Source organism: Lonchura striata, chromosome 13 (assembly GCF_050655825.1).
Source record: "Lonchura striata isolate lonStrDom1 chromosome 13, ASM5065582v1, whole genome shotgun sequence".
NCBI classification, from domain to species: domain Eukaryota; kingdom Metazoa; phylum Chordata; class Aves; order Passeriformes; family Estrildidae; genus Lonchura; species Lonchura striata.
Window position 1 is genome coordinate 3,352,199 of NC_140715.1, and position 14,662 is coordinate 3,366,860.

Below are 14,662 nucleotides of genomic sequence, written 5' to 3' on the forward strand. Positions count from 1 at the left end.
GCCACAAATACTTGAGCACTAAGCCCAGCGTTTGCAGGGTCACAGAGGGGTATGGATCTGTTGGCATTTGTGCCCATCCCTGGTGGTGGCAGAGCCCTGCAAGGGCTGGGGGATGGAAGGGACCAGCTGGGCCCTGCAGGCCTGGAGGAAGTGCAGGGATTCAAACATCCCCTCCTGGGAGTGACACAAGCACGGCCTCCACAGGAACACTGCTTGTTCCCTTTCTGCAACTCCCAAATTCCCCAGCTGAGCCCCCAGCTTGTTCCCTCCACTGTGCTCCTCCATTCTTCCAGCAGTATGCCATAAAAACAAGACACTCCCCACAGCCCAATATATTTTAATAATGACATTGGCACACAGTGCTGGGATCTCGCTTAGTCCAGCATTTTATTCCAAAGTGTGCCTGCACCAGTGCCATCCAAACTTGCTGTCATCCTGAATTCCCCGGAATTGGACAGAACCCCCAGTTTCACCTCAGTTCCTGGATGATGGTGTTTACAGAGCCCAGGAGCTCCCTGAAGTAGCCGTCCTTGTCCCCTTCCCTCTGCTCCTCGGCCGCCAGCTCCTCGTACTCGCTGCGCAGGAGCCTGAGGGTGGTGCCCAGGGCGGGGTCCCCCCGGTAGTGCTCCCTGCAGAAGGCCACCAGGACCCCCACCAGCTTGAGGACCTTCTCGCGGGTGTCGTGCTCGGGCATGGCCAGCAGATTGGGCACCAGGGCACACCAGCCCTGCTCCACCACCGCCGGCACCAGCCTGACCTGCTGGTACTGCTGGATTTTCTCCTCCATCTGCTCTCCGTGCTGGGAGTCCTCAAGCAGCATCTGTGGGAAGTGGTGGAACACAGATTAATGTCCCTGTCAGAGAGGAAGTGCTCCCAGGAGGCGACACAGTAGAGGAGGATGCGTGTCCTGTACCACCTGCCGTGGATGGGGACTTGCCATAGCAGACCAGACCGAGGTTGTGTTCAGGCTCCCTGGCCACAGGGGCTGTTTGTCCACCCTGGAAAATTCCCAGGGACTGGAGGTTTCTGTGTCACACAGCATGAGAGGGGACTCAGGGGCAGGAAGCTCAGCAGGACTTGTAAAATCTTTGGTCTGAAGCCTTTTCCTGCTGACAGGTGCCTGCAGCACCTAATGAACATCATCACTTGGCTCCGTGCTGCTCCTCCCAGATATGGGGATCTCAGTCTCCTCCAGCCACAGCCAGACCTTCCCCTCCCAGCCTGGTCCAGAAAACCCCAGTACTGAAATTCTGCAGAGGGCTGGATCCCTTACAGCAAGAGAGACCAGCCAGAGGGACATGGGGGCCAGGGGGAGGAAGGGAAACTCCCCCACATCATCCTGTGAGCCCTTTGGGGCTCAGGTGGCAGAGAGGCTGTTGATAGCATGAAATTTACAGGCAGGGACGAGGAAGGACAATACCAGGGAGACCTCCCCGCTCCTGGTCCTCTTGAGAGCTGCCTGCTGAAGTGCAGGCAGGATTTGGGGTGAAAAGGAAGGAATGTGGCAGGAGGAGCTGTTCAGAGCACCAGTGACTTGCTCAGTTTTGCACTGAGAGCTGCCAGGGTGCTTTATGATTCCAAACCAATCCGTCTGACAGTCACCCAGCCCATCCCAAACCTGCCACCTCAGCTCAGAGCAGCCCCTAAGCACCCAGGGTACAGCATTCCCAATCCAAAGAACAGCTAAAAATTGTTGTTTTAACAGAAACCCAAGAATCTGCCAGGCTGTGCCTGCCCCAGACCCAGGGAGGTAAGAACAGATGGGGCTGCTGGAGAGGAGAGCTGGGAAATGGGCAGCAGGATCAAATGAGAATAGTTTGAGTCAAAATGCCCTTGTCTGCTCTTTTCCCATGGAGCTGACAGGATCATGTTAGAGGTAGCACCTGATAAGATTTCAGACCTGCTAAAATAATTTGCACCTTTACAAAGTGTCCTGGAAAATAACTGATTTAACAGAGAGGTGCTGCTCTGCCGTGCCTGCAACCCAGGTATTAGAGCAGCCATAATCCGCAGGGCAAATTGGCCATAAACTGAGCCAGAGTGGATTTAATTCCCATTCTCTGGAGTCAGGGAAACGCACAGACTGAACAACAAGCCATGGCACGGAAAGACAGGCTTTAAACTGACACTTAGAGCAGTAATCCAGGGTATTTGAAAATAAAACATGGAACGTGGCAGGCTGGGCTCCAGCAAGGGATGTGCAGCAGGCAAAGGGCTCTCTGGCAGGCAGAGACACAGCAGAGCTGGCTTGTCCCTTGGCCTTGGCTGGACACCACAGCCCAAGGCCAGCATTCCCTACTTATGTCTTCACTGTCCTGCTGTTTAAACATCCTTGGGAGGAAATGGTTGCAGTGACTTGAAGGCAAACAAAGGTTTCAGCTCCTCTGGGTTCCCCCATGCACTCATGTGGTGTTGGCCAAGGGGCTGAAGGGGACTCATCCCCACTGATGCTGGGCTGGCTTCTCCTCATCCTCATCCTGTGAGTCTGTTGAGGCCTGGCTGGGTTTGGGGGTGAAGGTGAGGAGTGCTCTCACCTTCTCCATGATGAGGTCGTAGAGCAGTGTCACCACACGAACATGGAGGGGCTCCATCCCCTTCTGCCGGAAGAGGCTCCTGAGCACCTGGAGGCCACCCAGCTTGAGGAACTGCTGCTGGGCATAGGGGAAGTGCCTCAGCATGGAGGACAAAGCGAAGAGAGCCTGGTGGAGAGAGAGAGGGCAATCAGCATGTGGCCATGGCCTCCCCATGTGGCACAGCCCCTCTTGATGGCACCCCATGGGGACATTCATGCTCCAGCACACCTGTGCAGAGCTCCATGGAAAATGCATCCCAGCCTCTCCTTGCTGAGGGACATCTCCAGCAGTCCTGTGTGCAATCCCAATCCTCCCCAGCACCAAATCTTGGGTACTTCCATCCAAACTGCAGTCCGGGCTGTCACTGAGGGGCCTGTGGCCAGCCCTGACAGACCCAACCCATCACTCCTCCCTGTTCCCCCCCACAAGGCACAGAGCCCGGCCATGGGATGGAGTGAGGAGTGCCCAGCGCCACTGGCAGAGCCTGATTCCTACGAGGTGATTTGGATGAGGGGTGATGTCCCCACACACCCACAGCGCGAGGACGAGGCCATGATGTCCCCCAGCCCGGCCCAGGCCCTGTCAGGTGCAGCCCCGCGCACAGCCAGAGCCGGGCGCCGCGGTGCCCCGAGCCCGGGCGCTGTGAGGGGCCAGCCCGGCGCCGCGGTGCCCCCAGCCCGGGCGCTGTGAGGGGCCGCTCGGGGCCAGCCCGGTGCCGCGGTGCCCCGAGCCCGGGCGCTGTGAGGGGCCGCTCGGGGCCAGCCCGGCGCCGCGGTGCCCCCAGCCCGGGCGCTGTGAGGGGCCAGCCCGGCGCCGCGGTGCCCCCAGCCCGGGCGCTGTGAGGGGCCGCTCGGGGCCAGCCCGGCGCCGCTGTCCCAGGCCGGCTCTGCAGCGCGGGCACGGCCGGGGCAGCGCCCTGGGGCCGGGCCCGCCGCCTGATCCGAGCTGACAGCCGCGTCTCCCCGCTCCCCTTCGCTTCTATTTTCCATTTTCCGCCTTGCTGCTGGTGAATTTGCGATGCTGCTGTCTCCCTTTTGAACGGTGGACCAGAGGACGGTGGAGGGAGGAAATGCACTTTTGGCCTCGCCGCCGTGCAGGGCTGTGAGCAGCGGGGCGGAAAAGCCACCGGAGCGGGAGCGCGGGGCTGCTGCCCTGTGAGGAACGGGCTGGGGCACAGCCTGGCCTTGGGAACCTGTCTGAGACACAGGACACTGCACACAGCACGGGAACTGGGAACTAGCACCTCTGTCCTCCTGGAAAACAGGCTTCAACCCTTGGAGGGTCTCTTACAGCTGTGTGTGAACGTGGACAATACTGAGCCCACCCCTCTCATTTCTGCCAGCACGACGCACTCAGGTCACTGGAAAGAGCTCCTCTGGTTCACAGCAGTGTGTGAGAGCCCGGCATGCCCAGCCATCCCTCCCCACTCCAAAAGGAGCTCTGGGTTGAGCCACAGGCGCTCCTGGGAGGAGTTTCTAAGCATGGATCAGCCCGTGGGATCTCCTCACATCCATGGCCAAATGCAATGGGATTCCACAGCTTTCTCCTGTGCCTTTCACTTGCTGGAGGACTCTTACCAGGGTTAAAGAGAACATATTTTAGAGAGCTCATTACAGGTGGAAGGAAGAGCCAGTGGTCTCCCCACCCTGCTGGACCCCTCATGCAGGAGGCCCCTTGTGGAAAACAGGGCTGAGGGTTTGGGAGCAGCCAGGTGGTGTTACAGAGGTGGCATCACACACTAAAGTGAAGGTAATGGGATCTCATGCTCCAGGGACTACAGTAGGGAGAGAGGGAGGGGGCGAGGAAGCCCCCAGCCCGATGGACAGCACTGCACATTTGGCTTGGGGCTCTCGGTGCTGCTCCTTGCTCCAAAGCCTCTGCCAAAGGCAGGACATGGGGCTGGCTGCAGCAATTAGTTCCTCCAAACGTCAGCTCCCGTGTTTGTCAGCCTGTGATGGCTCTGCTGCTGTGGGGACCCTCGCCTGTGCCCCCCAGGATCTGTGGCACCGTGCTGTCCCTGCAGGCTGGCAGAGCCACTGCTGGCACTGGGAGGACACCCACAGCCAGGGGAGTGCAGGCTCCACCGGTGCTGCTGAGGTGCCTTGGTACCCAGGGCCCCCCTTCTGCACCCCTGGGAGTGAAGCCCACCCAGCCTGGGGGGCAGCAGGGGTCCCACACCCTCCAGATGGCCGTGATGTCCTGAGGGTGTTTACACAGAGCTCAGCACAAACCCAGCTTTGCTCAGAGGTGCAGCCCCACTCCTCACCTTCTTCCTGACAGCCAGGGGCTGATCTGTGGCCAGGATAACCAGGAGCTTCTGCAGGGCACCCCCCTCGATGGCTTCGATCTGCACTTTGGGGTTGCTGCAGAGATGAAAGCATAAGGCAGGTCACCAACAGAGTGGGGCAGGGCAAGCTGGGAGGCACCCTGGTCTGGCTTGTACCAGCACTGGGGTGGCAGCAGGACCAGGACAGGGTCTGTCCCCTGAGCTGGCCCTGCTGAGGCCCCTGAGGGCTGTGCCCGATTCTGGCCCCTCATGGCAAGAAGGACCCTGAGGGGCTGGAGCGTGTCCAGGGCAGGGAACGGAGCTGGGAAGGGGCTGGAGCCCCAGGAGAGGCTGAGGGAGCTGGGAAGGGGCTCAGCCTGGAGCAAAGGAGGCTCAGGGGGACCTTGTGGCTCTGCACAGCTCCTGACAGGAGGGGACAGCCGGGGGGTCGGGCTCTGCCCCAGGGAACAGGGACAGGAGGAGAGGGAACGGCCTCAGGCTGGGCCAGGGCAGGCTCAGGGTGGGCAGCAGCAGGAATTTCCCCATGGAAAGGGGGCTCAGGGATTGGGAGGAGCTGCTCAGGGAGGTTTGGAGTGCCCATCCCTGGAGGTGTCCAGGGAAAGGCTGGAGCTGGCACTGAGTGCTCTGGGCTGGGGACAAGGAGGGGATCAGGCACAGCTTGGACTTAATGGTCCGGGAGGGATTTTCCAACTTCAGTGGTTCTATTTAATTCTATTTCCACCCCACAGTGGACATGAACATGAGTCAATCCAGCCTGATCCCAAAACAAAATCCCCCAGCTCTCACCAATCTTGGCTCATGGTTATGGAGAAGGTACAAACCCTGCAGCCATTTCAAACACACCTGATATGAAGGCAGCAGGTGTGGGGAGGGCACACTAGGTCACCTGGGCCTTCCCACCACACTCCCCATCCCACCTGGCATCCTCTAGCAAGGAGCCCTCTCCTGTGGCTCCCTGGTTCTGTGAATCCTCTCACTCCACATCACATCCACTCCTGAACAGCCTTCATATTCCAGTTCCTGCTTCCCTCTCCTCACTTGCTGCGAGTGTGCTGATCACCCACACACCTCTCACAGCAAGAGCTCCCCTCCGAGAACTACTGTGGATAAATCCACCCTCCTGCCTGCCAGGACAGGCTGAAACCTCAGGTCAGGATGTCAGCAGCTGCCCAGGGACAGACAGATACACACACACAGACCATCCACACGGACACATTGCAAGCCCACTTCTAATGATTTGGTGGTGGAGCCATCAGACCCTCCAGGCTCCCTCCTTGGCAGGGCTTTCACAGTCAGGGCACAGTGTGCCAGCTGTCTGATCCCTGATCCCAGCGCTCCCATGCTCCAGGAGCAGCTCCAGCACTCCAGCCTTTGCTGGGCTCTGAAGCAGCAATGGCACCGTGCCAGACGATGGTCATGGCCCTGCTGGAGCACCTGCAGCTCCCGCAGCTCCTGCAGCGGCTGCAGCAGCCAGGGCCCAGCCCCTCCGTGAAATAAGAGACACAGAGGCAGGCAGGGTCATAAGGAAACAAAACCAGAGACAAATGGAACTGGACAAGGAGAAGCTTGGAGTTAAAACCATTGCTCAGAGCAAATCCAGTGTGGGACTTCCCAGCTGGCAATGCCTGACTTGCCAGGCTGACCTCAGGGCAGGAAAAGGGCATTTGTTGAAAGCCACCTTTGATTTCTCCCTCCTCACCTGCTTGCTGCAGCAGACATCCAGGCACAGCTATGGCACAGGCACCCTGCCAAGGTGGGGGCATCTGTGACCTGCCCAGACAGGGCAGGAGGGAGAAAGAACAAACCCAGGAGCTCCAAGATCATCCTGCAGATGAGATTTTTGCAGCACAATTCTCAGACCCCCATGTACCAGCCCTGCAGCATCCCTGGAAGCAAACCAGCTTCTGCAGTGCCTGGGTCAGGTGGGACCTGACACATCCACCATAAAGAGTCCATCCCCAACTCCCCCATGCCAGGAGGTGCAGAAGGGTCCTGCAAAAACAGGATGTGATTTTCCACCCCAATACGTTGTGCAATGATCCTTCTATGGCATCTCTGAATGGGCTGGGCACTGATTTGGGGAGTCAACAGAGGCAAACAGCACAAGCCCTAAAACTTCACCTGTCCCCAGGCCACTCCTGGGCCCAAAGCCATTTCCCTCAGCCCACAGCTGGGGCTCTCATTCAGCTCCAGCCAAACCTGCAGCCACAGCCTTGGCCCCAACAGCATGTGGTCCAAAAATCTGATTCCATTTCATGTGCAAGTCTCTCTGGGCTCATGTGCAAGTCCCTCTGGACAATGGAGACTAGACAAGTGCAGAAGCAGCTTGCAGGAAGGCGCTTTGCTGAGTAGAAATGCACTGAAAGGACAATCCCTTGGGCTGGAGACCTCCTGGTGCCATTCAAGGAGAACAGCACATTTGGGATATCCAAGCTCTTTAGTCACATCTCTCTAAAATAAATAATAAAAACTCTTACAGCAAGAGACACAACTGAGAAATTGGTATGCCTTTAATACTTGGCTGGTCACCTGGAGGATTTGATCTAATTAAAATCTCTGAACCATGGAGCTTTTGCCAAGGAGCAGCTGCAGAGTTGAGGGAGCCTTCCTGGCTGGTGGGTGTGCCGCTCGCTTCTCAGTGCTCCTGTTGCTCTGCCTCTGCTATCAATGGTCCTGGCTTCAAACTAACAAAAAAGCTTGTTTGAAGGTTTGGAAAACTCAGCAGAGATCTGTACAAATTATACTGTCAAGCCTAGAGAAAAGCAGCCTGAACAAAATAAACACAATGAGACAGACTGTGGAGCGCTCACATGGGAAATTCAGCCATGCTAATCTGTTAATGGAGACAGGATAGTGGCATCTGCAACAAAATTCACTGAAATGGGAGTCTGAGGCTGGGGCAGGGCTGGGCCAGCCTATGGTGACATCCCATAATACTGCAGTGATGGCACAGGTTTGGGTGTGCTGCACTGATGAGATGACCCAGCCCCTATCCCAGGTGAGGAACAGCCACAGGCTGCAGGGATTCAACACAAGCCCCATGCAGCTCCCAGAAGAGACCCCTATGTGCTGAACAGCCCCAGCTTGGCCTGGGGGGGCCCAGCCTGGCTGTGGGTCACAGCACATCCCCTCTAGATGTGGCCCTCGCTGCACATCTGAGCTCCTTGTGCCTCCCAGCCATGCTGCCCACATTCTGTGCATTTTCACTGGCAACTCCTGGCATGGAGGCAGTTCCCACTTTGCAGACGAAGGGGATTTTCAAGAGTACTCTCTGCTAAGAGATACCCTTGTTCCACTCCTCCTAGGACGACCCCAAGTGCACAAATTTAGGAGAGACTTCTCAAAGTTTTTGCAGGCTGCACATGCGATGGGTGTGGGAAGACTGAAAAGCAGCAACACAGCCCTGAGGCGACAGCAGCTCTGGAGTTAGGTGGGAACTTACAATAAGGCAGCAAAATTAGATTTAAATTAAAAAAAAAAAAAAAGCAAGCCAAGTGGTGCAGAGGGACACAGGGACTTGGAGACACAGAGCAGGGCAGGCAGGCAAATGCCCTCATCTCTACTGCTCTGACAAGGACACACACAGAATATTTATTTCATGGCCTGCTTGTTGCAGAAACTGCATGAGACCTTGGGAAAGAATGGGTGACCTCCTCTCCTGGGCATCCTGCTGAAGCCAGGTGAGGAAGGACCAAGCAGGGTGAGTGGGATGGAGGGGCTGGCCCTGGCTGGGTGCTGGCACAGCGCTCCTCCTGCCCTGGCATCGCCCCAGGCACAGGGAGATGAGCTCTGATGAAAGGCCCGGTGCTGGTGGAAGGCATGATAATCACCGGGCTAGACGGGGCTTAATGGGTCTCTTCACTGCTCAGAACCAGGCTCTGCGGTGCCGCCTGGGAAATCAAAGCTGGGGATCAAAGTCTGTAAGTCTGTGAAAAAGCCTAAAAAATTTAGTGTAGTCTATTTAGCTTGTGCTGTAACCTGAGTATCAGAAACAGGCAGCAAGGCAGCATTGCTTACCTTGCCCTCCGCCTCTTTCCCTTCCCCTCCCTGGTTTTCAGACAGAAATCTGTTAATGGAGAAAACAAGAGCGAAACCAACAGGACTGAAATGTGCCTTGTCTGGCTCCTGGACTCTCAAACCCTCACACCTGGGTCACAGTTTGACAGGCAATGGAAAAGGTCATTTCTGTGAGCCCTGAAAACAAAGCAACACAACCAGGGTCACACTTGAAAAGGCCAGTGACTTCTTCATCCTTCTCAGTGTTTGGAAGATTTCTGACAGCTCTTGTAAGCACAGTCATGTTAAAATTATTTGACAAATAATAGATAGAGAGATAAAACAGATCATTACAGTGTCAGTAATTCCATCCTGAACTAGAGCTGTAAATCTGAGACTGAACAAGGGCAGAAAAGAGAGGCAGGGTGATCAGCAGCTCATTAATACTTGCATGACTGAATTTCAGATTGCAGGTTTAAGAATAAAAAAAAAAAGCATTAAAACAATTCAAGTGAGAAGCGACACATAAGGAGAACACGGCTTCCTTCTGCATTCCAGGCTCTGGCTATGAACGATCCCTGTGGGAAATGACCATGGAGCAGCTGCAGTGAGCCAGATGGCTCTGAATCCATGACTTCCCAGGTATCCACATCTCCTTCCAAACTTCCTAGCTTCCTTCCTAAGAGGAGGATAACTGGGACAACTCTGTATCAACAGCCCTACAGCCACCTCGCCCTCCAAAATGTCCCCCTGGCTCTGCCAGTAAATGACGCTTAAGCACAGGGTGGGTGAATCCCTTACAAAACACACATTTAACTGAGGCTTTCCACAGTCCCAAGCTATGGAAAAGCACATTTGCATGCACAGTATGAGATACAGGATAATAAAATTACCCCAATGCCACCAAGACTGCCTGTGACTATTGTAGGGAGAAGGAGGAGGGATGAGGCACAGTCACCCCAGGGACCACATGCAACAGAACTGGCCTAAAAATCCTCTTCTCCAAGAACCAGCTCAGACCTGAGTTTATCACAGACAAAGGCGTTCAGAGATACAACTTAAGGAGATTAAAAACCACCCAGAAGAATGGAGCCCTAAGTCGTTACACCGATCAAAATACAGCAGAGAAGAAAGCAGGGGCGAGGGGGGGAAAACCTGACAAAAGGAAAACTAGGTTTCAATAGGCAACACAATACAACAATTTCATATGAAAGATGTGAAGCATGAAAGAGATGTTAGATGTTCAAAACCTGAGAATATAGGAGAGATATAAAAAAATCCCCAAGAAGATGAAAATCTCCACTTCAATGCAATGCTGCCTTCTCACTTTCTGCCGAGCCAGGCGCTGGCCGCTGTGGCGGGGGAGCAGCAGCGTCCCTGGGAGAGCACCATGGCTGCTGTGACATCCTGGATTACAGGGACACAGCACAGCCTTTAATGAGCAATTAGGTTATGGAGTATTTGTTGCTAAGAGGAGAACAGAACTGCAGAGAAGAAATAGGAACTGAGTACGTGGCTCTTGGGCTGATGTGATACTCAAAGCTGGGAGCATGAATCATCCCAGAGATGCAGGAACAGCATGGCAGGGACCCCCAGGGAAAAGCTGGGGGAACCTTGGTTTGGCTTCCAACCACATATCTGTGTCCCAGGCAAGAGAGGGGTGAGCTTCTTGTGAGCCCCCCAGCATCCCCTCTGAAAGCAGGAGGGCTGTAACATCCTGTTAGAGAGCCCCAGGCTCCCTGGGAGCACCCTGACACTGGGTTTAACTGGGAACATGCTGCTCCCAGGCACACCGTGGAAGTGGGAATTACCTTGTGCGAGCTCCTGGCCCTTTGCAGTCACAATGCTGAGCTGGAAGTGCAGAGCTTGGTGTGGGCAGGAGCCACTGGGAGGCCTGGATCTACTGGGAGCCCAGCAGGGAGGAGACCCAGCTCACCTGAGCCCAGGCAGGGTAAGTTATGTGTTTAGAACAGGAAAAAATCCAAGGAGCTGTGATACCCCAGCACAGCGTAACAGATGGATAATTAGATTTATACAAAGAGCTGTAAAAGAAAGTAATTAAATAAAAATACAGAATAACAAATCTGCTGCAGCAAGACACCTTGCAGGGCTGCAGAAAGCCCCTGCAGCTGGGCCCCAACATTCCAGGTGTGGGATGCAGGAGCTGGGGCACTTGTGTGAGTCAGCAGAATCAAGGGGTTGCCCAAAGCACAGAGAAAGCAATGGGAACACAGGAACTGAGTTGAGTCCCCTCCTCTTCCTCCCCTCTCTAGGGAGCAGAGTAGACTGAATACCAACTCTGGCAGTAAAACCTCAGGTGCCAGAACAAAACCAATCACATCAGATTGTTCTACTGAACACACACAAACAACAAACTGACTGGCTCTATTTATAGCCGTAGGAAAAAAATGGTCCTACAAAACCAGATAGGAAATCACAGACAGCCCCAAAGCAAGCCCAGGCAGGAATCTCACTGCCCCAGCAGGAGTGAGGTCTCCAAGGACACCCCCAGAACCTTTCTCCTGACCCTTGGCTTTGCCAGCTCTGAGCTGTATTTCAGTGCCAGCACGCACCCCTGGCTCCAAGGACAGCAGTGCTTTCCCTGACCCTCACAGGGCTGCTCCAGGGGGAATTTGCACCTGGAGCTCCCAGACACCAGGGCAAGTAGCGAGGGCAGCTTCAAGAGCCTGAGCTGACAGCTCAGATTCTATGGGTTTAAACAACACTCCACAGACTATTTGATAAACATAAATTTAAAAAATAGATAAAAAGCAAAGATTTGGGGATTTTCATAACGATTGCCTAACCCTAACCCCATGTCAACACCATCAAGATCAGTCTGTTCTGATGGTGAAGGATGGGCTGTGCAGGGCACTCTGAGGGTTTGTCACCCCTCTGTGACACAAGGGCTGGACTAGGTGACTCATGTCCCACCTGCAGTGGTCACAGGAGTAGCATGAGTCCTCTCATAGTGAATGATTGATCCTTTCACATAGGTACAGGCAAGTGCTCCACAGTGCATGGAGAAAGGCATCCCAGGAAATCCCCCCAGTGTTCAATAGCCCAAACTGATGCTTTGCTTCTGAGGGTAAATCAACATTATGGCTCTGTGTGCCACACTTACAAAACACTCCCCATGGATTCCTGAAAGCCTGATATTTACTGTAGGTCAGACAGGGATCGGTGCTGGGGGATGGGCTATGTTTCATCAGAAGCTACATTAATAAAAATGAGGAGATGCTCTCCAAGTGTGAGCAGAACTCATTTATTTCTGTGCCATTTTAGCCAGAGCCCTCAAAAATTGTGTTGATTTCTTTTTTTAAAAATCCCAACACAGCAAGAAACAAGAACAATAGTGCAGGATTAATACCACGGCCTCGAGCTCATCCCATGTTGTTCATCACAGAGCCTTTAAAGCACCCCTTGATTTATAGATGGGGAGACTGAAGTGCTCCCAGGAGCGTTGGCAGCCGCCTCGGGGTGCGAGTGCGAGTGCTGGCTCCTGCCTCCCTGCTCCTCCTCTTCCTCACATTCCTGTTCTCTGCACGCCTCCACCCTCCCAGCTCCAGATCTGAAGTGGTCCAGGATGGTGGCAGAACAGCCGAGGTCCTCCCCAGCCCTTTGCTGCTGCAGGACCCCCAGTGAGCCCCTCAGACCCCGCGGTGGGGCAGCTTTGCACAGAATTCTCCCCCCGAGCATGCTGAATCACTCTGGGCATCATTCCAGGCACGCCAAATCTCTCGGATATTTCAACAAAACCTATTCACACGCCTTAGGTGAGATGAAAACACTGCAGAAAGCTGTCTGAAAGCACCACAAGAGCCTCGCTCGGAACGCTCCAGCTCTGCGGTGCCGATGTGACACATCCCACTAATCATCCCGAGAGATGCTAAAGGGGGCCCGAGGCTGAGCCCTTCCATTGTTACCCGCTTTATTTGTTTGCTTGCTCATTTGAGCTGATTTTTCTTTAAGACAAGTGCTAATAATATCAAAAACCCAAGGAAGCCTTTGCCTGGCGCGTTCCTGCTGGGAATGCCAGCGGAGCGCAGGCACTCCGCAGCTCTTCCCGAGACACAAAGCGAAGTGTGAGAACAGGCATTTCACTCCTCTCCCCTGCAGCAGCAGCTCGGCGCAGCTCTGTCCTATTTTAACCCTGCCATCTGCTCGCAGCTCCTGCCGTCCCCGGGCAGGGAGCGCTGCTCCGAGCGGAGCCTCCCTCCGCTCCCACCCGCCCGGCCGCCGGCCGTGCCCCGCAGCAGCCCGGGTGCCACGGCGGCAGGGAGGGGATGCTGCTTAAACACCCATCCACTCACGGCTCCCGAGCCTCAGCCCTCTCCTTGGCAGGCCAGGCAAGATGCTGGACCCACCCCACTGCCGTGTCACTCTGGCTCTTCCCGGTCCCAGCGGGTTTAATGGTGCTATTAGAATCGTTTTAGTCGATAAAAGTAGGTTTGTTTCACTGAGTCATGACTCAGTACCAAGACTTTGCTCCTTTTACAAAAGCAAATCACCATCTTGCAAATGCCAAGCACAGATTTCAGTTCCGAAAGTGAAGCCTGGGGAATGTTTCCAGCCAGAGGGAGAATAGAAAACTACATCCGCAAAAGCTAGGAAACCGTTTTTCATTTATCTTATTTTGATAAACAGAGAGGATACCCTGTGGAATACCAGCTCCTGAAGAAACCTGATTAACTCCTTCTACATCAAGTGACTTAGTCATGGATTAATAGAGGGGAGAGCAACAGTAGGAGATGCCACGGGACCAGGGACTGCAACATAACCCACAGATAATTCCAGCCGGTTCCTAGGTGGGAAGCCCTCGAGGAAAACTTGGGAGCTACAGAAAGCACCAGCAATTCTTTCTGCTTTCTGATTCATCCCTACTCACCCACCCACATGCCACGGCAGAGGAGGCTGTAACTGCTACATTTAGGATGACATTTAAAAATCAAGGTTGTGCTGCTGATGGTCATTAAAAATCCCACAGCGTTTTTCAGAAACAAGTGGGTACTCACATCAATGTTCCTGCCAAGTATCAACACAGCAGTCATTCTTTCTAGCAGCTTCAGTTAAAAGATAAAAGAAAATTGTGCCCACCTATAATTACTGTTATTACTGTTGCTGTTGGATTTTAAACATTCACTATATACCTTTACATTTCCTAAATACAAATGAAGAAGAAAATACTTCCCCAAACCTTTCCAAGTGTCAGATTAATCTCTTTTAAGATCAGACAGCTACAATTAAGACATCCAGCCCATAAAAGCTGCCTGGGCTCCCTCAGTAACATGTCGTGACCTGTGGTCTGCATGTCCCTGGAGACCCTGTGTCTGCTTTTCCATAGGACTTGCCCTGGTTAACCCAGAGAGGCAAATCCACTGCCCAGAGCTTTAGGGTCACTCTAAAGGGGGCTGCATCTGTTCTGAAAAGCATCTGAGGAATTCAAGGTCAGCAGCAGCGAGCAGAAAAGATGATTTGTCTAGTGGGAGATGGGGTGGCCTTTGACTCCTGCCTTAGCTGGAATGATTTGCCAGTTGGAGGATTCCCTGTCCCTGGCTGGATAGCCAGCTCAGGTGGGCACTCGTGTAGGAGCACTGAAGCTGGGTGACACAGATCCCATCTTCTGAGAGAGGGTGAAGGAAACACCTACAAATGACTGAATCAAGCTCTCAAAGAGCCAAAATGATGAAGGTAGTTAATAAAATACAGGAATAACTCAAAGGATTCATATGCAAGTGTAAGAAACAAGGCCATGGCAGGTACCAGAGCAGAACTGGGTGCTCAGGAAGAGTGGGAGCAGGGAGAG

General features: G+C 54.2%; 1 protein-coding gene across 6 annotated transcripts in view; it reads right to left on the reverse strand.

Annotated features, from left to right (window-relative positions):
* Positions 1-363: 363 nt before the first annotated feature.
* SIL1 (SIL1 nucleotide exchange factor) overlaps positions 364-14,662 on the reverse strand; it is a 167,310-nt gene continuing 153,011 nt past the window's right edge. For all 6 annotated transcript variants that reach the window (XM_077786721.2, XM_077786720.2, XM_077786719.2 and 3 more), the window contains 3 exons: positions 4,840-4,936; positions 2,535-2,699; positions 364-820 (listed from right to left, as the gene is read on the reverse strand). In XM_077786721.2, the coding sequence (XP_077642847.2) occupies positions 470-820; positions 2,535-2,699; positions 4,840-4,936 (613 nt within the window). In that variant the 3' untranslated portion in view covers positions 364-469. The remainder of the gene's footprint in view (positions 821-2,534; positions 2,700-4,839; positions 4,937-14,662) is intronic.